The sequence below is a fragment of the Melanerpes formicivorus genome, unplaced genomic scaffold (assembly GCF_026170545.1).
Source record: "Melanerpes formicivorus ecotype bairdi unplaced genomic scaffold, bMelFor1.0.p_v2 SCAF_117, whole genome shotgun sequence".
NCBI classification, from domain to species: Eukaryota; Metazoa; Chordata; class Aves; order Piciformes; family Picidae; genus Melanerpes; species Melanerpes formicivorus.
Genome location: NW_027142469.1, coordinates 940,961 through 965,517, shown reverse-complemented (window position 1 = coordinate 965,517; position 24,557 = coordinate 940,961). Strand labels below are relative to the sequence as shown.

Here is a 24,557-nt window from a genome sequence, read left to right as displayed (position 1 = left end):
GAGAGTTGAACCTGGACTGTGGGAGAGTTGAACCTCAACAAGGGCAAGTGAGGAGTCCTGCACCTGGGGAGGAATAACCTCTTGCACCCACAGAGGTCAGGAACTGACCTGCTGGAAAGCAGCTCTGACAAGAACCTGGGAGTGCTGGTGGGCAAGTTCACTGTGAGCCAGCAGTGTGCCCTCAGGGCCAAGAAGACCAGTGGTATTCTGGGGTGCACAGTGTGGGCAGCAGCTCTGCCCTAGTGAGGATGTACTGTGTCCAGTTCTGGGCTCCCCAGTTCAAGAGGGACAAGGGTATAAGAGACTCCAACAGAGGGGCACAAGGATGATTAGGGGACTGGAGCACCTCTCTTATGAAGAGAGACTGAGGCCTGGGGCTCTTTAACCTGGGAAAGAGAAGACCAAGGGTGGATCTTATAAATGCACATCAATACCTAAAGGGTGGAGGTGATGGGGACAGGGCTGAGCTCTTCTCAGTGGTGGGCAGTGACAGGACAAGGGGTAAAGGGTATGAACTAGAACACAGAAGGCTTCCCTTGGACTTAAGGAGAAACTTCTTTGCTTTGAAGGTGGTGGAGACCTGGAGGAAGCTGCCCAGAGAGGTTGTGGAGTGTCTGCCTCTGGAGACTTTCAAAATCAACCTGGACATGTTCCTGTGCAACCTGATCTAGGGTAACCCCTCTAGCTGACTCTGTCCCTAGCTGGCATCTAGGATCATGGAACTTGGTGGCTTTTGAAAATCTTTGTAGTTTGCTACTTCCCCTAGGGAGTGAATTCCTGACCCAACAACTGCCTGCTCAGAGTTTTTACCTCTTTGGTATTGTACCTCAGGGAAATTACTTTCAGTGAAGGACTCTGAAAACCCAAGCTCCGTGCTGCTGTGCCTCCAGCAGGAATGCAGCCACTGTCTTACCTTTCCTTCATGACTGTGCTTAGCTGCTGCCTGTCTATAATTCATCTGTGTTGAAACACAGTGGCCAGCAGGAGCAGGGAGGTGATCATCCCCCTGTGCTCAGCACTGGTGAGGCCACACTTCCAGTGGTGTGCTCAGTTCTGGGCACTGCACTGCAGGAGGGACATTGAGGTGTGGGAGTGTGTTCAGAGAAAGGCAAGGAGGCTGGAGAAGGGCCTGGAGCCCTGGGCTATGAGGAGGGGCTGAGGGAGCTGGAGGTGTTCAGGCTGGAGAATAGAAGGCTGAGGGAGACCTCATTGCTCTCTGCAGCTCCCTGAAGGGAGGTTGGAGTGAGGAGGGGGCAGCCTCTGCTCCCTGGTGGCAAGAGACAGAAGAAATAGTTCCAAGCTGCACCAGGGGAGGTTCAGGCTGGATGCTAGGAAATATTTCTTCCCTGGAAGGGTTCTCAGACATTGGAATGGTCTGCCCAGGGCAGTGGTGGAGTCCCCATCCCTGGGGGTGTCCACACAGCCTGTGGAGCTAGGGACATGGTTTAGTGTTCACCCTTCGGTGCTGGGTCAAGGGTTGGATTGGATGAGCTTGGAGGTCCCTTCCAACCAGATAGATCCTGTGACACCATGAAATGAAATGCTCCTCTCTGTTTTGTTTTGTTTTGCCCTGTGTGCACCTAATGAGAGGATGCCACCTGGGATTTCCACTTTGCCAAGAGCTGTGGACATCTAGGGAGGTCAGGGTAAGTGTTGCAGTCACTCATGAAGGCTTAATTGAGGGTGTGTGCCAGTTTGTGAGGTGTCAGGCTCCCATTAAGTGCTCTTTACTGTGTGGTCACATTTTATTACAACTCCCATATGTCTGGCACACTGATAGAAAAGAAAGCAGGTCACCTATTTACACCCACTACACATTTACATTACATTATTTACAGAGAGTGAATTCAGTAATGCAGATGAGCAGAAAATAGAGCCAACAGCAATAGGAAACTGTACAGGGCTTAACCTCCCGTCCTTGACTGTGGTTGTGTTTCACTGCAGTAATAAATACAGCTCTATATTTACACATTTCACTTAAAAAAAGAAGACTCTATCCAATGGATTTGAACCATTTCAAGTTGATCAAAATGTTTCAAACATGCTTACAAAATTCAGACACAAAAGCCCTTTGGGGCTTCCTGCAAGCTAAACCAAAAAGTTCCCCCACAAAAGAAGCTTTTCTTTACCCAGCCTTCAGGATTATTATTTTTGCTTCTCAAATCACTTTGAAGACTTCTTTTTTTTCCCAGCAAGCTGGAAGGAATCTGCCTGGCACTGAGCAGTGCATCAGAGGGGGACCTCAGCTCAGTTCAAGCTGAGCAAACGTCTAATGGGTGCTGTGCAACGGTTGACCGAAGCTGTTTAATCCTAAGTGGTGCCAGGCATCCTTCTCCAGCTGTATGCTGCGCTGCCACAAAAGCCACAAGGGCCAGAGGATCAAGGTAAGCACTCAGCTGACTTTGGGCAGCATTGGTTCATGAGTTTTTTTGGTGGGTTTGGGTGCACATGCCAGCCCAAGTCAGCTGCTGCCCTCTGTAACTGCCAAGCAGCGTGGCTGGACAAGAAGCTCAAGGTATAGCCATTGTCGGCAAAGAGGTCTCCACTGTGAACATCTCGCCTTTGAGTCCCAGATTTTTTACATCAGATGACCAGCAGAGATCATCTGTGACTGATTAGCTTAATTGTTGGGCTAGCCTGACCTGGGTAATGGTAAAAAATTAGCCTCCTTCACCCGGAGGTTGAGTGGCCGTTAGCTGAGCAGTGAGTACCCAGGCGATTGAATGTCACTCCTCAGGGAGCTGTTTCTAACAACAACAACAACAAAGAGTAAACCTGTGAACTTCTGTGTTGGAAACGATCAGCTCCCTCAGGCAAAAGCTGCCAGCTCTGAGAAGAGAATACCAGAACAGCCCCTGGTGGCTTGGCCGAGGTCGAAGGCTGGTACTCTAAGGAAGGGAAAGTGGCTCTGGTGCCTGAGATGTTTTGACAGCAGACTTGGCAAAGCAGTGAGGTCTCTCCTCTCTAACTGGGACGCTTCTGATGTGTTCTGATACTTGCTTTGATTCAGCAAAGTGTTAACAGGTTTAAAGCCAGAGGGGAATTCTGTTAATTTAATCCAACCTTTTCCTCAACTCGAGCCACCAGGGACCCCCAGAAGTCCCTGAATTCCAAGAGCTGCTCCAGTGCTGCTTTTTGACAGTATCCAGTTTGAATTTAGAGATGTTTAATGGCAGCCCATCACTGTCAACCTTTATTTCCATGCTGCATATCCCTAATGACAACTTCCAGTTGACCTTACCAGGTTTTTCTCCTCTTGAGTGAGTGAGTCTTCTCTCAAGCTTCTGTTTCCCAGGAGCAGCTGCTTACAAACTGTATCCTTCCCAACTTCACAATGTTCTTTACAGCCAAGGGATACAAGAACTGCTTGAAACATCCCAGTAGTGCTAAGCACACAGATCGTACAACCTCCTCACTCCTGCTTGATATTGCCTTGGCTAAGGACGTTTGCTATCCTCAGCCAAAAGGACCTCTGAGTCTTTGACAGTAATTGGCCATTGGGATGTGCTGCCCAGGGAGGTGGTGGAGTCAGCATCCTTGGAGGTGTTCAAGAAAGGCTTGGATGTGGCACTTGGAGCCATGGTTTAGTTGCCAGGTGGTGTTTGGTATTAGATAATAGGTTGGACTTGATGATCTCTGAGGTCTTTTCCAACCTGGTTGATTCTATGACTGGTGACCTTGAACCAGAAGCTTTCCACAATCACTGTTTCACAGGACAGAGGTTTTTGTTCCTAAACAAACTGCCTTAAGTGCATGTTTCCGTGTGAGTGTCTTTGGTGCCCTTTGATTGCCCTCAGCATGCCACTCTCTTTGTGCTGGTGACTCTTTCACTTTCAAATTCCATGAGTCTTCTGCCAGCTTCAGCAGCGGTAGTTCTGGGAGTAGTTCCACTGGCACAGTAGCAATTCAGGACCAACCTCTGCAGAACCTCACTAGTAAAATACCCATGGGACAACGATTTGCCATTTACAGCTCAGGTGCTAACTGAAGTTGATTACCTTCTTTCACACCACACTGATCTCGTAGGTTTGGCTGCCCGCTAAAAATGTTTTGCCAGGTCTGAAAACCAAACCAAATTATCAACTCAGCTTTATCAAACAGAAACCTTTAGGACTTGGACAGCTCTCCTTTTCCATTTAGAGACCTTGCTGAAGGAGGGCCACACACAGGCACTTGTAAAAACGGTCACGGCACACTGACAAGCTGTTGCTAAACCCAAATGCCAGTGACCAGGCAACCCTCCTCTACCCCTGAAAACAACCTGTATCGGGTGATACTTGGGAGAAAAAGGAGAAAGGCTTACCACTTTAGCATGGGGTGTTGGCTCTTGACCAACTGATGCCCTCTCTGAGTAGTGCTACTTTAAAAGAGAGCAGCTGATACAAAGGGCACAAACAGGAGGAGCTCCCAGTTTCTCTCTCCATCCCAGCGTTTCAGCAGCAGGCCGAGAAGGCTCAAGGGTTGGATCTTCGGCCTGTTGCAGTCTCTGTGTAACAATAACTTAGAGGCACTCTCCAGCCTGTAGGCACCGCATCCATGCTTACTTTTGGCCTTACAAACCATCTGTAAACGTAGGCACTTCCTGCGTGGCCACCCAGGCTAGCGGCAGGGAACAAACGCGACTGCTGAGAGCTTGCAGCTCTCTGTCGTTTGGTGAGAGGATGGCATCAGTGAGCTGCTGGTGGGCATGTCATACGATATGCTGGCACTTGTGAAGGTTACCAAGGCTTGGGTTGAGTCACAGGACTGCTTTTCTATGTCTTCTGAATTCACAGAGATCAGGCTGGCGTGTTTTGATCTCCTCCATAACAGCGTTTGCTTTTGCAGGCTTCCCAAGTCCTCCTTGAAGTGTGGATTGAAGAATATATAAAGGAGTGGGTTCAGACACGCAGGCAGCGGGACAATCACTAACAGTATCGACTTAATCACCTCTGGGCTGATAAAGGTGAGGTTTAGTAAGGAGGAAAAAGATAAGAAGGCTACGGGGCAGTAAAGAATGCAATTAGTAAAGAGCAGCAAGGCTATGTGCTTGACCATGGAGCAATCCCAAAGGCTGTCCAGCTCTCCCTTCTCCAAGCTGCAGTAGAGCTTCGTGTAAGCAACAGTCATCACCAGGAAGCAGAGGGAGTTGAGCAGCACCAGCGCCACCATGTAGCCCATGGTGGGAGGCTCTCCGAAGGGCAGGGGCAGGCAGAGCGGGGAGAGGCCGTACTGGCTGCCCGTGAGCAGCGGGATCACCGCCACGCTCAGAGCCAAGGCCAGGCAGAGGACGATGCCCATCCTGAGGCCGGCGGCGGAGGGGCCGGCCTCCAGCTTGGCAGCCTGCCTGGCGGCGAAGGCGCGCTCCAGAGCCGCCAGGGTGAGCAGGAAGACGGAGGCCTGCGAAGCGAAGCTGGAGAGCAGCCCGGTCAGCTGGCAGCCGGCGCCGCTCTCCCACTCCGCTCCGTACTCGGCGAAGCTGCCGAAGGTGGCGGCGTCCACGCCCGCCAGCACCCCGCTGGCCAGCCCCATCAGGGCGTTGACGAGGGCGATGAGGCCGATCAGCAGCTTTATGGAGGACAGAGAGGAGGCAGACCGGAACACGGTGGCGGACACCAGCGCGTTGCACACCACGGTCAGCCCCACGATGGCCCAGACGCCGACTCGGATCAGCCAGCTGCCAAAGAGGTGGTCACAGGGCTTGAAGGGACCTGAAATGACAACACCAAAAGAGGGCAAGGGAAATCCAAGGGGGCAGCTTTAGGCTGTGCCTAGAAAAATTTCCACAGATCTTGAACAGAAAGTAATGGTGGACTCAATCCCCTCATCTAGATCTCCACTGATGATCTGGGAGAGGGCAATGAGTCCATCATCAGTAAATTTGCAGATGACACCAAGCTGGGGGCAGGAGTTGAGCTGTTAGAGGGTAGGAGAGCTCTGCAGAGGGACCCTACCAGGCTGGACAGATGGGCAGAGTCCAAGATGATGGCATTCAACAAGTCCAAGTGCCAGGTTCTGCACTTTGGCCACAACAACCCCATGCAGTGCTACAGGCTGGGGTCAGAGTGGCTGAGAGCAGCCAGGCAGAAAGGGACCTGGGAGTACTGGGTGACAGCAGCTGAACATGAGCCTGCAGTGTGCCCAGGTGGCCAAGAAGGCCAATGGCATCCTGGCCTGCATCAGGAACAGTGTGGCCAGCAGGAACAGGGAACTCATTCTGCTCTGTCTTCAGCACTGCTCAAGCCACACCTTGAGTCCTGTGTCCAGTTCTGGGCTCCTCAATTCAAGAAGGACATGTTGATGCTGGAAGGTGTCCAGAGAAGGGCAACAAAGCTGGGGAGAGGCCTTGAGCACAGCCCTGTGAGGAGAGGCTGAGGGAGCTGGGGTTGCTTAGCCTGGAGAAGAGGAGGCTCAGGGGAGACCTTATTGCTCTGTCCAACTCCCTGAAGGGAGGTTGTAGCCAGGTGGGGGTTGGTCTCTTCTCCCAGGCAAGCAGCACCAGAAGAAGAGGACACAGTCTCAAGTTGTACCAGGAGAGGTTTAGGCTGGAGATGAGGAGAAAGTTCTTCCCAGAAAGAGTAATTGGCCATTGGGATGTGCTGCCCAGGGAGGTGGTGGAGTCACCATCCTTGGAGGTGTTCAAGAAAGGCTTGGATGTGGCACTTGGAGCCATGGTTTAGTTATCAGGAGGTGTTAGGTATTAGGTAATAGGTTGGACTTGCTGATCTCTGAGGTCTTTTCCAACCTGGTTGGTTCTGTGATCTATGATTCCATGATAGAATGGAAATAAATTACTATTTGTGGTCGTTTCAGGCTGTGCCTTGAAAATTTTCCACAGATCCTGAACAGAAAGTGGTAGAATGTAAATCAATTGCCATTGGATGTAAAGGGAATGGAGACTCATGTGGCAGGAAAGGCACAAGGGCCACTGACAAATTAGCATCCATGGGAGAGCCTGAGAACAGGCAGGTAGGAATTAGGAATTCTTCCTCCACAAAAGGGGGAAGAACTTTGGAGGAACTGAAGTGCATCTACACTCGTGCATGCAACATGGGGAACAAACAGGAGGAAGCCATTGGTGTATCAGGAAAACTCAGCCTCTCAGTTCAAGAAGGACAGGGAACTGCTTGAAATAGTTCAGAGCCACAAAAATGCTGAAGGCAGTGGAAGATCTTCCTCATGAGGAGAGCCTGAGGGAGCTGAGGGCTCTGGAGCTTGGAGAGGAGGAGCCTGAGAGGTGACCTCATTGCTGTTGATAAAGTTGTGCAGGGGGAGTGCCCAGAGGCTGGAGCCAGGCTCTGCTGGGGGATGCCCAATGCCAGCACAAGAGGCAGTGGTGGAAGCTGAGGCAGAGGAAGTGCCATGGAAACAGGAGGCAAATGTTTTCCCTGTGAGGGTGCCAGAGCCCTGGAGCAGGCTGCCCAGGGGGGTTGTGGAGTCTCCCTCTGGAGAGATTCAAGCCCTGCCTGGATGTGTTGCTGTGTGATCTGCTCTAGGTGCTCCTGCTCTGGCAGGGGGGTTGGACTGGATGAGGTTTTGAGGTCCCTTCCAGCCCCTAACATTCTGTGAGCCTCTGAAAACTCATGACCACAGCTCATGACCTTCCCAAGCCAGGTTTAACCTCATGACCACAGCTCATGACCTTCCCAAGCCAGGTTTCTGCCCATGCCTTAAAGAAAGCTTTCAGTGTAAGTGGTGGCCTGTAGCCTTGCAATTCCATCAGTGTAATTTCTTTCCCCCTCCTGTCACACTGCAAAGCCAGGGATGCACTATTCCCTGAAGAAAATGACAGTGCTGGAGGTCCTTTGCATCATTAGAGTAATGTTTGCCTTTCCTAGACATCAGACTAAACTTTGTGCTGTTCGAGGTGGTCAGGTGCAGAACAATTCAGAAGAATTCCTTTAGCTTTGCAAACGACAGACAGCAAAGGCTCTGCTCCCTTTTGTCATCTGTGTCTTGGTGGAGCAGAAGTTTTGCCCTCTCATTGCCTTGAAAAGAGGATCAAATCCTGTGAAAAGTGGCCTGGAGCAAGGATCTGCTTGAGGGTTGGGTAAAACTCAGGTTGCCCAGGGAGGTGGTGGAAGCCTCATCCCTAGAGGTGTTTGCAGCCAGGCTGGATGTGGCTGTGAGCAACCTGCTGTAGTGTGAGGTGTCCCTGCCCATGGCAGGGGGGTTGGAAGTGGCTGAGCCTTGAGGTCCCTTCCAACCCTGACAATTCTGTGATTCTATGAAATCTTACTTCCACTCATAGATGAATTGAGTAGCTCAAGAGTTTTCTGGACTGTTAATGCAAAAATGTGATGTTGCTGTATGTATTTGCATCTATCCCATGGCAAAACATCAGGCTGTTGTCCTAAGCTCAGAGCTTGTTCTGCATCTCTGGGAATGCTGTGTCTGGCAGTTTCATACCTGGGGAAGGAGAGCACTGCACTGAGTGATGAGCTTTCAAATCCTCTTCAAAGTCAAGGAAAAAATCTTCAAAGTCACGCTCATCTGTGTGGGAAAAGAGACCCAGATTTGATACTGCAATCCTGTGTCCAGTTCTGGGCTCCCCAGCTCAAGAGAGACAGAGACCTGCTGTAGAGAGGCCAAGGGAGAGCCAGGAGGATGCTTAGGGGACTTGAGCATCTCCCCTGGGAAGAGAGACTGAGAGCCCTGGGGCTGTTGAGTCTGGAGAAGAGAAGGCTGAGAGGGATCTGATCAATGTCTATCAATAGCTGAGGGCTGGGGGTCAAGTGGAGGGGGCCAAGCTCTTGTGGGTGGTGCACACCAATAAGCCAAGGAGCAATGGAGACAAACTTGACCAGAGAAGGTTTCAGGTCAGCATGAGGAGAAACTTCTTTGCAGTGAGGGTGTTGGAGCCCTGGAGCAGGCTGCCCAGAGAGGTTGTGGAGTCTCCTTCTGTGGAGCCTTTCCAAGCCCACTGGGTGATGCTGCTCTGGCAGAGGGGTTGGACTGGATGATCTCTGGAGATCCCTTCCCACCTCTAATGTTCTGTGATACTGTGATACTGTGAATTGGTTTAACATCACAGGCTGCTCACAGCCTGCAGGCAGATTTAAACCCCAGGGATGGCAATCACCTTGAATTTGCAACAAGCCAGCATCCTTCCTGTGCAGCTCATCAATGCTGCTGTTCTCATCTTTGCTCCACTGGCTGGGCAGTTTGTAGTGGCTCTCACAAGCTCCAAAGGCACAGCACTGGTAAGCATAAGGCATTTCCATGACCCTGTGGAAGAACAAGGAGGCATGGCAGGACTTGGGTTAGCAGCACTCACTGGACTCCACTGCTCCTCCACTGCTAGCACAAAGAAACCTGTTTCAATAACCACAGCTGAAGGAGAATCATCCATGGGTGAAAATCAGTCCTGGTGGTACAAAATGAGGAGTCACAAAAAGAATTCCACAAGAGAAATGCAGAGGGCTCCTAGACTGATTTTAGTGTAGGGACAATGAAGTTTCCTTGTGCAATTTCCAGTGGAACATATGGACCAAAGCTGGAAGTAGGTAGATTGAGATTGGATGTGAGGAAGAAGTTCTTCCCCATGAGGGTGGTGAGAGACTGGCACAGGTTGCCCAGGGAGGTGGTGGAAGCCTCCTGCCTGGAGGTGTTTGCAGCCAGGCTGAATGTGGCTGTGAGCAACCTGCTGTGGTGTGAGGTGTCCCTGCCCATGGCAGGGGGGTTGGAACTGGATGATCCTTGAGGTCCCTTCCAACCCTGACAATTCTATGATTCTATGGCTATGGTTCTAGCTTCAGGAGTATGTTCTTCCCTTGATATTAGCTGTGTTCCCATGAGGTATAATGTAGGTTCTGTAAGCACCATCCAGCAGAAGGAGGACATCTAAGTAAGCTGCCAGCTGTGCTGGTTCTGAAACACATCAGCAGGAAGCAGATGTGGCTCACATGCAGCAAGGACTGGGGTTAATATTTCAAAAGCCTTCACAGTTTCTTCAGTTGAAAGTGAGCACAATACAATAAGCCTATTATCATTTTGATCATATTTGCTTTAGTTGCAGGAGCACAGATCAGAGGCTGGCCGTGTGAGGCAGCACACGTTGCCCACTGACACACCTTCCCCTGCACACAGACATGAGAGGGGCTTCTTTGCTTTCAGGAGAATACTCACTTGAGTTCTGGGAAGCTCTCAGATGATATCAAGCTCTGCAGGGCACGATTTCCTGTCAATTTTAAATGAGTTAAGCCATGCAGCCCCGTCACAGGAAAAGAGGACAAAAGGTTGGATGACACATCCCTGCACAACAGCAAATAAAACTCAGCTTAGGAGTGTTCAGCAACACAGGTGAGACATTGGAGAAACAGCTTACACCTTCCTAACTCCATCAAAAGTGACTGCATCAGAACAAGAGGCCACATTCAGCAGAGCAAAGCTGCACCAGGGGAGGTTTAGGCTGGAAGTTAGGAAGAAGTTCATCCCAGCAAGAGAGCTTGGCCATTGGAATGTGCTGCCCAAGGAGGTGGTGGTGGAGTCACCATCCCTGGAAGTGTTCAAGAAGAGCCTGGATGAGGCACTTGGTGCCATGGTTTAGTTGACCAGAGGGATTTGGGTGATAGGTTGGACTGGATGATCTCAAAGGTCTTTTCCAACCTGGTCTGGTCTGGTCAAGTCAAGTTCTGTTCTGTTCTGTTCTGTTCTGTTCTGTTCTGTTCTATTCTATTCTATTCTATTCTATTCTATTCTATTCTATTCTATTCTATTCTATTCTACCCTACCCTACCCTACCCTACCCTACCCTACCCTACCCTACCCTACCCTACCCTACCCTACCCTACCCTACCCTATCCTATCCTATCCTACCCTATCCTATCCTATCCTATCCTATCCTATCCTATCCTATCCTATCCTATCCTATCCTATCCTATCCTATTCTATCCTATCCTGCCATGGCTCAGACTAACAGCAATAGCCTGGACTCCAAACAAGCACAGTGTCAGTTTGGAGACCAGCAAATGGTTTAAAAGATCTGTTCAGCAGATTGAGTCCAAGGCAGCCAGCACCAGAACAGCTTCCCCTAGTTTCAAAGACTCAGTGGGATGCTGGAGGGCACAGCTGCCCTGTAAGCTTCACAGGTGGCCAGAGAAGATGTGGATTTCAGGGTAGGATGAGTCTGGGCTGGAGCAGGTCAAAGTGACAGATCCATGCTGAGGTTTATCGGCACAGATGAACATGGATATGTAACTTGGGGAAAGTAAAACAGGTGAACAAGAAAGGGGCAGCCATCAAGGAGCCAGGGTAAAGTAAAGAGAGGAGGAAGTCCAGGAGCATTCTGTTCTCTGTTTCTCCCTCTCTCTTCCATTTAGAGGCTAGCATGGCAGGAAATATTCTCTGTGTGTGTGCAAAATGCTGCTTATTTAATTCTGAATCCCGTTCCTTAGTCTTGAAGCACAGAATGGCACACACTGAATCACCATGGTTGGGAAAGACCCTTAACATCATCACAGTCCAATCATTTTCTAACTCTGCCAGGGCTACTACTACACCATAGCCTTGAGCACCACATCTAGATGGCTTTTATACATATCCAGGGCTGGCCATTCAACCCCTTCCCTGGGCAGCCTGTGCAGGTCCTTGAAAACCATTTCAGTACAGAAGGTGTTCCCAATGTCTAACCTACATCTCCCCTGGCACAACGTGATGTCATTTCCTCCTATCTTATCAGTTGTGACCTGTGAGAAGAGGCCAGCACCAAGCTCTCTACATCCTCCTTTCAGGTAGTTGTAGAGAGTGGTGAGGTCTCCCCTCAGCCTGCTTTTCATCAGACTAAACACCCCCAGCTCCCACAGCTGCTCCTCACCAGCCCGGTTCTCCAGACCCTTCCCCAGCTTAATTGCCCTTCTCTGGACCCCCTCCAGCCTCTCAGTGTCTCAGTGATAGGTGTCTCAGTGTCTCAGGGAAATATTCCCTGCTGCTACAGGAGACTAAAGTGCTGACAAATTGCATGAAGAACAAATTTGAATTGAATGGAGCCAAACTAGAATGGGTAGATTGAGATTGGATGTTAGGAAGAAGTTGTTCCCCATGAGGGTGGTGAGAGACTGGCACAGGTTGCCCAGGGAGGTGGTGGAAGCCTCATGCCTGGAGGTGTTTGCAGCCAGGCTGTGAGCAACCTGCTGCAGTGTGAGGTGTCCCTGGCCATGGCAGGGGGGTTGGCACTGGCTGAGCCTTGAGGTCCCTTCCAACCCTGACAATTCTGTGATTCTATAAGGAAGGCAGATGACCTGATCCTCTCCATGGACCCCAAACCCCTCTGGTTACACAGTGTTAGATGCAGCTGTGCCATAATACTTAAGGGAACTGGTGCAGCACAAGCAAGCAGGCACTCAGATACTGATTCAACAGGCCAGAAGATCAGGAGAGTGAAAGCCTCAGACTCTGCTGGGGAGCCAAGTTATTACATTGCTTGCAAGGAAAACAATAAATGTGACAATCTGAGAGTAAAAGGTATGCAAATACTTACAGTTTGATCAGAGATGGTAAAGAGGAGAAGGCATTGGGGTGAATGATTTTAATTTTGTTCCAAGCTAAATCCCTACAAGAAAAGTGAGTGGAAAATTACATACCCCCTGAGTGAATAGGGAAGCTTTCAGACACTTGGTTAGGAGGCCTAAACACAAAAAAGGTGTTAATTGCATGTGAACATTGCCAAGAAACTTCTGGATATCTCACAGGGTAAAATCCTTTTACTGTTTTCAAATGTGCCCAGAGAAGGGCCACAAGGAGGAGCAGAGGGCTGGAGCTGCTCTGCTATGAGGACAGACTGAGGGAGCTGGGGTTGTGCAGTCTGGAGAAGAGAAGGCTCCCAGAAGACCTTCTTGTGGCCTTCCAGGATCTGAAGGGGGCTCCAAGAAAGCTGGGGAGGGACTTTTGAGGGTGTCAGGGAGTGATAGGACTGGAGGGGATGGAGCAAAACTAGAAGTGGATAGATTGAGATTGGATGTTAGGAAGAAGTTGTTCCCCATGAGGGTGGTGAGAGCCTGGCACAGGTTGCCCAGGGAGGTGGTGGAAGCCTCATCCCTGGAGGTGTTTGCAGCCAGGCTGGATGTGGCTGTGAGCAACCTGCTGTAGTGTGAGGTGTCCCTGCCCATGGCAGGGGGGTTGGAACTGGCTGAGCCTTGAGGTCCCTTCCAACCCTGACCATCCTATGATTTGGAGAGGGCTGTTGGTATGTGTATGCCCACTGCTGGGTGGAAGTCTGCAGCTTCACAGAGGGGCAGCTTTGTCCCTTGCTAAGGAAGCACATTTTTCACTTGACAAGTGGAAAATGTTGCCACCTGTGGAAAGATTAAATGGAAACTTTGAGTGGACTCAAAGTCCAGGCTGGGTGTAGCTGTGAGCAACCTGATGTGGTGTGAGGTGTCCCTGCCCATGGCAGGGGGGTTGGAACTGGCTGAGCCTTGAGGTCCCTTCCTCCCCCTAACAATTCTGTGAGTCTATCAAATTCTGTTAGTCAGAGAATGCTGTTAGATTAAACTGGCAGCTTTATAAAACAGCTTTATGCCCTCCACAATTCAAGGCAGTTATTTCCAGCCAGCTCCCCAGGCAGCAGAAAAGAAGGGCAGGGCATAAGGACTGCTTCCAAAAGGTCCTCATGATGTGACTAAGAGCAGCAAATCCATTGTCAATAGGCTGAACTTCTTCATCTCCCTTCTCAGTGCCCCTGAAAAACTCAAAATTACTGAAAGCTACTCTTAAAAACTAAAAAGGAAAAGGCCTTGATCCTGAAACTTACAACTTCTTGACCAAATTTCTCTGCTAGGACATGTGGCAGAGTGCAAAGCAGGAATTGCACCTGGCTGGGTTCTAAAGGTGCTGCTCTTACAACCAGGAGTAAGTTCTTGACCAAATTTCTCTGCTAGGACATGTGGCAGCATGCAAAGCAGGAACTTGCACCTGGCTGGGTTCTAAAGGTGCTGTTCTCTGTAAAAAAGATTTGTGCTCCCCAGAAGTGGCTATTAAATGAACCTGCCAGCAGGTACCAGCTCTGGCTCAGTGTCTCTCTTCACCTCCCTCAGAAACAGCAGCTTTCAGAGTTTACATCCTGGAACTCATTGCTGCAGATGCTAAACTTGGCTGTGTTTGTCCTCCTTTCACAATTATCATCTAATGGTGAAAGATCAAGAGAGAAAAGAAAAGAAAGCAGGAAAAATCTTGCCCCAAAGAAGGTTTTTTTTTTGGGACAGGCAGTTAGCAGGCAGTGTGTACCCAGGGCTGCTGAGAGCCTGAGGGAAGGGCTGCTGGGGCTGTACTCACAGAGAGCGAAGAGCAGCCAGCTGCCGGAAGGTCTCTGCTCTGATTTCACCAATTTCGTTGTGATGCAAGTCACTGAAACAGCAAACAGAAAACCCTCAGCTGCAAAGGCACTTGGAGGATGCCTGGAGAAGAGGAAGCTCTGAGGAGACCTTCTTGTGGCCTTCCAGTGTCTGAAGCTGGGGAGGGACTTTTGAGGGTGTGAGGGAGTGATAGGACTTGGGGGGGAATGGATCCAAGCTAGAGGAAGGGAAAATTAGATGAGACATCAGGAGGAAGTTGTTCCCCATGAGGGTGGTGAGAGCCTGGCACAGGTTGCCCAGGGAGGTGGTGGAAGCCTCATCCCTGGAGGTGTTTGCAGCCAGGCTGGATGTGTCTGTGAGCAACCTGCTGTAGTGTGAGGTGTCCCTGCCCATGGCAGGGGGTTGGAACTGGCTGAGCCTTGAGGTCCCTTCCAAGCCCAACAATTCTATGGTTCTGTGACACTTGGAAGTGTTTTATGGTCCATTTCAGTATAGTGTAAGGGTTTGTACTTGGGATATGTCAGATTGGGCAGCAATAATCAAGGTGATGATGCTCAAACACGTTTGCACACAGAGGCTTTGTTTTAGGCCTTTTAGGAAAGTTTGATGCTTACATTTTTTGGAGTCTCTTACAGGCAGTAAAGCAGGGTAAATCTTCCAGCAGATTGTAAGACAGATCTCTGTAACACACAAGGAAAGAAAAGATTGAAGTAACAGGAAAAGAAAAAGATTTTTCCTCGTCTACCTTCATGCTCAATTTGAAATAACCTGGTTTTATCCACAGTCCCAGAAGAACAGAGCTGTGCAGACTGGGTTATCATCCCTCACCTGTCAGAGTCTGATTGCTGACTAGGAGGAGAAGAGGAACAGGCAAGATGCATCATTAACTCCATGTCCTACATTTGCAAGCTCCTTGTGTTGCCTATCTGACTTCTAATGGACAAGCAGCTGAACAGGAGCCAGCAGTGTGCCCAGGGGGCCAAGAAAGCCAAAGGCCTCCTGGCTGGGATCAGCAATGCTGTGTCCAGCAGGAGCAGGGAGGGGATTGTCCCCTGGCACTCAGCTCTGGGGAGGCCACACCTCCAGTGCTGTGTCCAGCTTTGGGCACCTCAGGACAAGAGAGATGTGGAGGTGCTGGAGCCAGGGCAGAGGAGGGCAAGGAAGCTGGGAAGGGCCTGGAGAAGAAAGCTGATGAAGAGCAACTGGAGGAGCTGGGGATGGTTAGTGTGAAAGAGAGGAGGCTGAGGGGAGACCTCCTGGCTCTCTACAGCTCCCTGCAAGGAGGTTGTGGAGAGGTTGGTGCTGGTCTCTGCTCCCAGGTCATTAGTGACAGAAGAAGAGGGAATGGCCTCAAGCTGCCACTGGGGAGGTTCAGACTGGACATGAGGAAAGCTTTTTTTCAGGCAAGAGTGGTGAGGGCTTGGAATGTGCTGCCCAGGGAGGTGGTGGAGTCCCCAAGGCTGGCTGTGTTTGCAGGTGGTTTGGCTGTGGTGCTTGGGGCTGTGGTTTAGGGGTGAGCCTTGCAGAGCAGGGTTCTGGGTTGGCCTTGGTGACCCTGAAGCTCTTTTCCAACCTGAATGTTTCTGTGACTCTGTTTTACAGGAATGGGATTAGCCATCTCCTCATATGGCACTTTGGACTTCCATCACAGACTCCACATTCACCATGATTAAGCTGTGACAAATATTCAAGCTATTTAAAGCAATCTCCTAACTATCCAGAGTCATCTTTTTATGGTTCTTTTGTCCCCAGAGAAGGTCCTGAATTTCCTGGTAATAACCATAATGGGCTGTAATCTGCTTTCCATCCTGTACCTTTAATAAACACCATTGCCTCTGATCCTTGGGCTGTTACATCTTATAACTGAGGGAAATGGTCGAAAAAAAAAAGAGAGAAACCTAAATAAAGAAATTGAACTAACTCTGAAATCAATCAGGACATGGTGGAAGAAAAAAAAACACATCCCTTGAAAAAAAGACTTGAGCCAAAACTCAACAAATTACAGAATAACTGCAACATCTGGAGTGGTTTATTGTATAATGTAACTAATCAAAACCAAGCCTGGGCAATTGGCAGAAACTGGAGAGGGGGGGGGGAAGAAAAGAGGGAACCAAACACCGAGCCCCAGCCAACCCCAGAGCCACATCCTACCTGCTGCCCAGGGAAAACTGGATGGGAACCTTGCTAGTGGAGAGAATATAGGCAAAAAATGTTCAGGAAGGAGCTCAGGGAACTGCTTGGGAGAGTCCAGCACAGAGCCACACAAATGAGGAAGGCAGTGGAAGATCTTCCTCATGAGGAGAGCCTGAGGGAGCTGAGGGCTCTGGAGCTTGGAGAGGAGGAGCCTGAGAGGTGACCTCATTGCTGCTGATAAAGATGTGCAGGGTGAGTGCCCAGAGGCTGGAGCCAGGCTCTGCTGGGGGATGCCCAGTGCCAGCACAAGGGGCAGTGGTGGAAGCTGAGGCAGAGGAAGTGCCATGGAAACAGGAGGAAAATGTTTTCCCTGTGGGAGTGCCAGAGCCCTGGAGCAGGCTGCCCAGGGGGGTTGTGGAGTCTCCCTCTCTGGAGCTATTCAAGCCCTGCCCGGATGTGTTGCTGTGTGATCTGCTCTAGGTGCTCCTGCTCTGGCAGGGGGCTTGGGCTGGGTGAGCTTTGGAGGTCCCTTCCAGCCCCTAACATTCTGTGATGCTGTGCTATTAAAAGACAGAGGAATGTGCCTTTCCCATGGGCAGCTCTACCCTGCTACCAAGTGCACAAGTTATTAATTACTGCAGCATTTATTTTCCTCCTGGATTGAGATTGTTTATTGCTTTGGAATACTATAGGCCAGATTTAAACTTGAGTCTATGAATAGACTTTCTTCTGGCAGCAGCCTCCCTTTCTGTCTTTTGTCACTCTGGGAATGATTACATTGAGTCCATCAACTAAACCTGTTTTTTTCTCTGGAAATATTCATGACAGCTAGGCTGGTACTCAACAGCTCTCTTGCAATTAGTGCTAGCTCAATGCTGGCTGGAGGACTAATAGCAAATGCATTCCTAGTGATGTCATAGGGAGAGGAAAGTACTGCTGGCTCCTTCTCAGAGATGCAGGCACAATGATTATTTTCCTTACTGATTAAGCAAACTGCAGGGAAAAGCCCAAGGTTAAATAATATTAGATATTTAGTACAAAAACTGTGCCCCAGCTAGGCCAGGGATGTAGTCTGTTAGAATTGCACTCACCCACCTCTGCCTGGTTGGAAAAGAATCTAAGAGAGGAGCATAACAAAGAGTCAAAGCTGCACTCCTTCCTCAGATGTATTTTCCACTCACATCACTGAATTATCAGCCTCAGGGTGTGCAAAACCCCAGCCTGCTGCAGGAGAGGTGGAATGAGTGAGAAGATATAGAATCATAGAACCAACAAGGTTGGAAAAGACCTCAGAGATCAAGTCCAACCTATTACCTAATACCTAACACCTCCTGACTACTAAACCATGGCTCCAAGTGCCACATCCAAGCCTTTCTTGAACACCTGCAGGGATGGGGACTCCACCACCTCCCTGGGCAGCACATTCCAGTGGCCAATCTCTCTTGCTGGGAAGAACTTTCTCCTCACCTCCAGCCTAAACCTCCCCTGGCACAGCTTGAGACTGTGTCATCTTGTTCTGGTGCTGCTTGCCTGGGAGAAGAGACCAACCCCCACCTGGCTACAACCTCCCTTCAAGTAGTTGTAGAGGGCAATGAGGTCACCCCTGAGCCTCCTCTTCTGCAGGCTAAGCAAGCCCAGCTCCCTCAGCCTCTCCTCACAGGGCTGTGCTCCAGACCCCTCCCCAGCTTTGTTGCCCTTCTCTGGACACCTTCCAGCATCAACATGTCCTTCTTAAACTGAGGGGCCCAGAACTGGACACAGGACTCAAGGTAGTTCTGCTGTCTTCAAAGACAATCAAGAACTGCTTTACCCCTTCCTAAAAACATACAAAGTCAAGCCTCTTTTTTTCAGCAGCCTATGGGAAATCCTGGCTGATAAGGCAGTTGTGAACTTTTGGGTAACACAGGGGCCCCACTCCCACAGCTGAAATGCCTAAGAAGTGATCCAGATTAAGAGCAAGAATTGGGAAATTTTGAAATGCTAACAATTTTGTATTTTTTTCCCCATGAATGTCTTGCATTAATGTAAAGGGACCTGCACAGGCTGCAGAGCTGAGCCCATGACAGCCTCAGGAGGTTCAACAAGACCGAGGGCAAGGTCCTGCAGCTGGGTCAGGGCAATCCCAGGCACTGATATAGGCTGGGCAGGGACTGGCTTAAGAGCAGCCCTGAAGAGAAAGACTTGGGGGTGCTGGGGGAGGAGAAGCTCAACAGGAGCCAGCAGTGAGCACTTGCAGCACAGAAAGCCAAGCAGAGCCTGGGCTGCAGCAAGAGAAGTGTGGCCAGCAGGGCCAGGGAGGGGATTCTCCCCCTCTGCTCCACTCTGCTGAGACCACAGCTGGAGCTCTGTGTCCAGTTCTGGAGCCTCTGTGCCAGGAAGGATCTGGAGGTGCTGGAAGGTGTCCAGAGAAGGGCCACGAGGATGAGCAGAGGACTGGAGCTGCTCTGCTGTGAGGACAGACTGAGGGAGTTGGGGCTGTTCAGTCTGGAGAAGAGAAGGCTCCCAGGTGACCTCATTGTGGCCTTCTGGTATCTGCAGGGGGCCTACAAGAAAGCTGGGGAGGGACTTTTGAGGCTGTCAGGGAGTGATAGGACTGGGGGGAATGGATCCAAGCTAGAAATGGGTAGACTGAGATTGGATGTGAGGAAGAATTTGTTCCCCATGAGGGTGGTGAGAGCCTGGCACAGGTTGCCCAGGGAGGTGGTGGAAGCCTCATCCCTGGAGGTGTTTGCAGCCAGGCTGGATGTGGCTGTGAGCAACCTGCTGTAGTGTGAGGTGTCCCTGCCCATGGCAGGGGTTTGGAACTGGCTGAGCCTTGAGGTCCCTTCCAGCTCTGACCATTCTGTGATTCTATTAATGTAGTATTAATAATCTTATTGAAACCTACAGCACTTGGAGATTAGGCAGCTGGTCGCAAGCGGATCTGGGGAGAGAGGTGATCTGTGCTCCTGTGAGTGTCCTGTTTTCAAGCATTTAAAAAGAGAAGAAAAAGAAGAAAGATTAACCAAGATTAATTTTGAAAGATTGCAAACCAAATTGTTTAGAATGAGTCAGCATCCAAAGAACCAAACCAACCAAGCAACAAAAACACCCCAACAGAAAAGGAAGCAAAACTGCTTCTCCAGCACTCACAGACTCTCCAGACTTGTGGTCCCAGTCAGATCAGGAAACTCAGTTATCTGTGAGGCACCATTTAAAGTCCTAGAATTAACAAAAAACATCATTTCAATCCACCTGTGGTGAGGGGAGTGTGGGACAACTCTAATATTGCCATGGATAAAGACAGTTAAAACGAAGAAGTAGAGTACGCAACACAGAACACAGAATTAACCAGGTTGGAAAAGACCTCAGAGATCATCCAGGCCAACCTGTCACCCAACACCATCTCATCAATTAATCCATGGCTCCAAGTGCCTCAGCCAGGCTCTTTTTAAACACCTCCAGGGATGGTGACTCCACCACCTCCCTGGGCAGCACATCCCAATGGCCAAGCTCTCAGGGAAGAACTTTCTCCTCACCACCAGCCTAAACCTCCCCTGGCACAGCTTGAGACTGTGTCCTCTTGTTCTGGTGCTGCTTACATGGGAGAAGAGACCAACCCCCACCTGGCTACAACCTCCCTTTCAGGTAGTTGTAGAGGTCAATAAGGTCACCCCTGAGTCTCCTCCTCTTCTCCAGGCTAAGCAACCCCAGCTCCCTCAGCCTCTCCTCACAGGGCTGTGCTCCAGACCCCTCCCCAGCTTTGTTGCCCTTCTCTGGACACCTTCCAGCATCAACATGTCCTTCTTAAACTGAGGGGCCCAGAACTGGACACAGGACTCAAGGTGTGGCCTAACCAGTGCTGAGCACTGGTCAGAATGAGTTCCCTGCTCCTGTTGGCCACACTGTTGCTGATGCAGGCCAGGATGCCATGTAAATACATACAGAGTCCTGAGTTCTGGCAGGTGCTGAAAAGCAGATTTCCCCACGAGCTGGATAGGGTTGTCATAGAAGTGTCTGCAAAATAAAGAGGATAAAACCACATTTTGTGAAAAGGATTTTAGCAGATTCTAAATATGTTCTTACAAGATTGTACAATCATCAAATGCAGAAACTCTCTGTTTTGCTGGTATTAGAGGTCAAGATCCATCAACCACATGGCGCTCTTTAATGGTCAAGAAGTCATTGTCTGTTTGGTTTTAAAGACAGAAGGCAGTCAACAGAATATTCCTTCTCCCTCCCAGATTTGCAAAGATTAGAATCCAGATATGAAGAACTCTATTATCACAGGATCCCAGGATGTTAGGGGTTGGAAGGGAACTCTGGAGCTCTTCCAGTCCAACCCCCCTGCCAGAGGCAGGGTTGCAGAGGGGGCTGTAGTTTATTCTTCCTGACTAGGTGCAGGACTCTGCACTTGTCCTTGTTGGTCCTCATGGTGCAGAACTTGCTCCCCACATCCAGTCTCAATCTGCTCTGCTCTAGTTTGAAGCCATTGCCCCTGCTCCTGTCCCTGCAGGCCTTTGCAAACAGTCTCTCTCCATCCTTCTTGTAGCCCCCTTCAGGTACTGGCAGGCTGCTATTAGGTCTCCCCAGAGCCTCCTCTTCTCCAGGCTGAACACCCCCAGCTCCCTCAGCCTGTCCTCATAGCAGAGCTGCTCCCTGATCATTTTCATGGCCCTCCTCTGGACCTGTTCCATCAGGTCCATGTCCTTCTTACACTTAGTTCCACACTGTATCCAGAAGAGTCCTTGATAAGGCTCTTTGCACTTACATTGTAATCAGTGATGGATTACCCACGAAGGCACGTTCAGGTATGGACTTGATGTTATTGCTGTGGAATCCCCTGCAAAAGCAAAAATGGCTTAGAGAGTAAGGGGGGGAAAAAGACAAAACAAGAGTGAAGGCCGAATCATAGAATCACAGAATTCTCAGGCTTGGAAGGGACCTCAAGGCTCAGCCAGTTCCAACCCCCCTGCCATGGGCAGGGACACCTCACACTACAGCAGGTTGCTCACAGCCACATCCAGCCTGGCTGCAAACACCTCCAGGGATGAGGCTTCCACCACCTCCCTGGGCAATACACAATCTGTCTTGACAATGTACAACAGGCTGCTTGTGTTTATAGCAAGAGGGCCTCTGCATGGAAAGGTATGTCCTCATGGAATAAGGCAGAAGACAACAAAAGCAACAAAATAGGTAGAATCCATTTCTAAAATGAACCAAACCAAGCTGCAAAATGGCATTAAAAAACAAAGCAAAACAACCAAACCCCGAGCTGCTCACAGCAGGAAATTGCCTCACAGCTGTATGCAACACAGCTATGAATCTCTCTGGATGTGTGTGGCAGTTTTAGGCTGATGCCTAGGAAATGTTCCACAGATCTTGATTAAAAGTGGTAGAATGGGAATAAGTTACCATTGGATGGACAAGAAACATAATGATAAGGTCTAAATAATCCCAGTGGTCTGATAACTGGCATAGTTAGTTGTATAAACTAACTGTTTCCTTCTCTCTCTGCTTGAGCAGACACAGGCTGGTTGCTTCTGCTGGCTTGTTGACCTTGGCTGGGTTCTTGTGGTGGCTAAGCAAGCTTGGGGCAGTGTGGCTGGAAAGCTGCTGGCAGAAAGGGACCTGGGGGTGCTGATGGACAAGCAGCTGAAGAGAAGCCAGCGGTGTGCCCAGGGGGCCAAGAGAGCCAAAGGCCTCCTGGCTGGGATCAGCAGTGCTGTGTCCAGCAGGAGCAGGGAGGGGACTGTCCCCTGGCACTCAGCTCTGGGCAGGCCACACCTCCAGTGCTGTGTCCAGCTTTGGGCACCTCAGGACAAGAGAGATGTGGAGGTGCTGCAGCCAGGGCAGAGGAGGGCAAGGAAGTTGGGAAGGGCCTGGAGAAGAAATCTGATGAAGAGCAACTGAAGGAGCTGGGGATGGTTAGTGTGAAAGAGAGGAGGCTGAGGGGAGACCTCCTGGCTCTCTACAGCTCCCTGCAAGGAGGTTGTGGAGAGGTTGGTGCTGGTCTCTGCTCCCAGGTCATTAGTGACAGAAGAAGAGGGAATGGCCTCAAGCTGCCCCTGAGGAGGTTCAGACTGGACATGAGGAAAGCTTTTTTCAGGGCAAGAGTGGTGAGGGCTTGGAATGTGCTGCCCAGGGAGGTGGTGGAGTCCCCAAGGCTGGCTGTGTTTGCAGGTGGTTTGGGTGTGGTGCTTGGGGCTGTGGTTTAGGGGTGAGCCTTGCAGAGCAGGGCTCTGGGTTGGCCTTGGTGACCCTGAAGCTCTTTTCCAAGCTGAACATTTCTGTGACTCTGTGATCAGTACTAACAAGCTACTCTGTGCTCTTCTCTTTCTCTTTCCCTTGTACAGGGTGGGAGGGGGAAGAGAGCAGATAGGAGGAAGCTGTTGGTAACCTCCTCATCCAGGGGGGTCCTTGTGTTGTTTATAAATTGCCAATACCTGGAAATATTGTATATTTTGTACATATTCATTGCATTCTGTGTTTCTAGATGGTAGTTTTGCTTGTAAATAGAGCTTCATTTGCTTCCAGGTGAGCTGGTCTGGCAATTTTGTTTGGTGCGGGGTGTGTGTGTGTGTAATTTCAACCCCCCACAATGTGTATAGATCTAATGCAAATCTACACACAAATAGGAACTACTAACCTGCAGAATGAAGTGGTAATAATTAAAGAGCAATAAAGGAGCATATAGGCATTTCCTCCTGTGCTTGTGAAGCTGCAGCAGCTTCTTTTGCTGGGATAAGAGTGGATTGCAGGAGTTTCTCAAGTAACTGATTGTATAGATCACGGTGAATCATGTTGAGCTTCCCACAACCAGCCTTTGAGCTGAAAGGTTTTAAATGAGGGCACCCACAAACTATTCAGTGTAGTTGTGCCTGCTGGACAGGCAGCTGAATCTCTGTCTCATCATTAATTACTGGGTTATGCTCATATGAGTAATCCTCCAGGGTGAAAAACAAAAGGCACAAGTGAGATTTCAAAAGAACAATGACGGTTTGTGTGGGAAACTCCCATTAGTTCAGTGGGGTATGAAAAAGGCTTCCTAGCTTAAATGTATGCACTGACAAAGGCTCAGATTGCTCACTGGTGCAAGTACATTTGGCTGTCACTTGGACAGGTCCCACTTAGAATCACAGAATTGTCAGGGTTGGAAGGGACCTCAAGGACCAGCCAGCTCCAACCCCCCTGCCATGGGCAGGGACACCTCACACTACAGCAGGTTGCTCACAGCCACATCCAGCCTGGCTGCAAACACCTCCAGGGATGAGGCTTCCACCACCTCCCTGGGCAACCTGTGCCAGGCTCTCACCACCCTCATGGAGAACAACTTCTTCCTAAGGTCTGATCTAAATCTCCTCTCCTCTAGCTTGGATCCATTCCTCCCCAGTCCTATCACACCCTGATACCCTCAGAAGTCCCTCCCCAGCTTTCTTGTAGCCCCCTTCAGATACTGGAAGGCAACAATAAGGTCTCCTTGTGGCTGAGGGAGCTGGGGTTGTTCAGCCTGGAGAAGAGGAGACTCAGGGGGGACCTTATCACACTCTACAAGTACCTGATGGGAAGTTGCAGTCAGGTGGGGGTCAGGCTCTTGTGCCAGGCAGCTTGTGACAGGACAAGAGGGCATGGCCTGAAGCTGTGCCAGGGAAGGGTTAGGTTGGATGTTAGGAAGCACTTCCTGATGGAGAGGGGAATCAGAGACTGGGATGGGCTGCCCAGGGAGGTGGTGGAGTTGCCATCCCTGGAGATGTTTAAGGCAAGCTTGGATGTGACACTTGGTGGCATGGTTTAGGTGATCTGTTAGGTCTTAGGCTGGACTTGATGATCTCAGAGGTCTTCTCCAGCCTCAACAATTCTGTGATTCTGTAAGTAGGTGCCTGGGATTTTTTCCAAAGCAGGGATCCCCAGGCACTGTTGACTCCAGCTTAGCAGCACTGGCAGGGTGCAGCTTTGGAGGAGGGACTGTGCCTGTGAGTTTCTCAGCCCAACTGTTCTCAGCTGCTACATCATCTGTCAGCTGCAATAATTGCTCTGCACTTCAGTGGTCTCAGAGGATTGCCTTCTTGCTGACCTCTGGAGCCAGTAGCCAAACCTGGCTAAGCCAGGCTGACAGCAATGGACTTTGCTCAGTCCAGCAACGTGCTTGATGTGCTGGAGATTACTTACTGGCCC

General features: G+C 50.1%; 1 protein-coding gene across 1 annotated transcript in view; it reads right to left on the bottom strand.

Moving 5' to 3' along the window:
* Nucleotides 1–1,720: 1,720 nt before the first annotated feature.
* Nucleotides 1,721–24,557, bottom strand: part of LGR5 (leucine rich repeat containing G protein-coupled receptor 5) — a 111,116-nt gene continuing 88,279 nt past the window's right edge. Inside the window, exons 8-18 of the mRNA XM_068167432.1 lie at nucleotides 21,154–21,225; nucleotides 20,328–20,399; nucleotides 19,536–19,604; nucleotides 19,291–19,362; nucleotides 14,885–14,950; nucleotides 14,251–14,322; nucleotides 12,458–12,529; nucleotides 10,108–10,233; nucleotides 9,062–9,207; nucleotides 8,389–8,472; nucleotides 1,721–5,690 (exon numbers count right to left, since the gene is read on the bottom strand). Coding sequence (XP_068023533.1) covers nucleotides 4,600–5,690; nucleotides 8,389–8,472; nucleotides 9,062–9,207; nucleotides 10,108–10,233; nucleotides 12,458–12,529; nucleotides 14,251–14,322; nucleotides 14,885–14,950; nucleotides 19,291–19,362; nucleotides 19,536–19,604; nucleotides 20,328–20,399; nucleotides 21,154–21,225 — 1,942 coding nt within the window. The 3' untranslated portion in view covers nucleotides 1,721–4,599. The remainder of the gene's footprint in view (nucleotides 5,691–8,388; nucleotides 8,473–9,061; nucleotides 9,208–10,107; nucleotides 10,234–12,457; nucleotides 12,530–14,250; nucleotides 14,323–14,884; nucleotides 14,951–19,290; nucleotides 19,363–19,535; nucleotides 19,605–20,327; nucleotides 20,400–21,153; nucleotides 21,226–24,557) is intronic.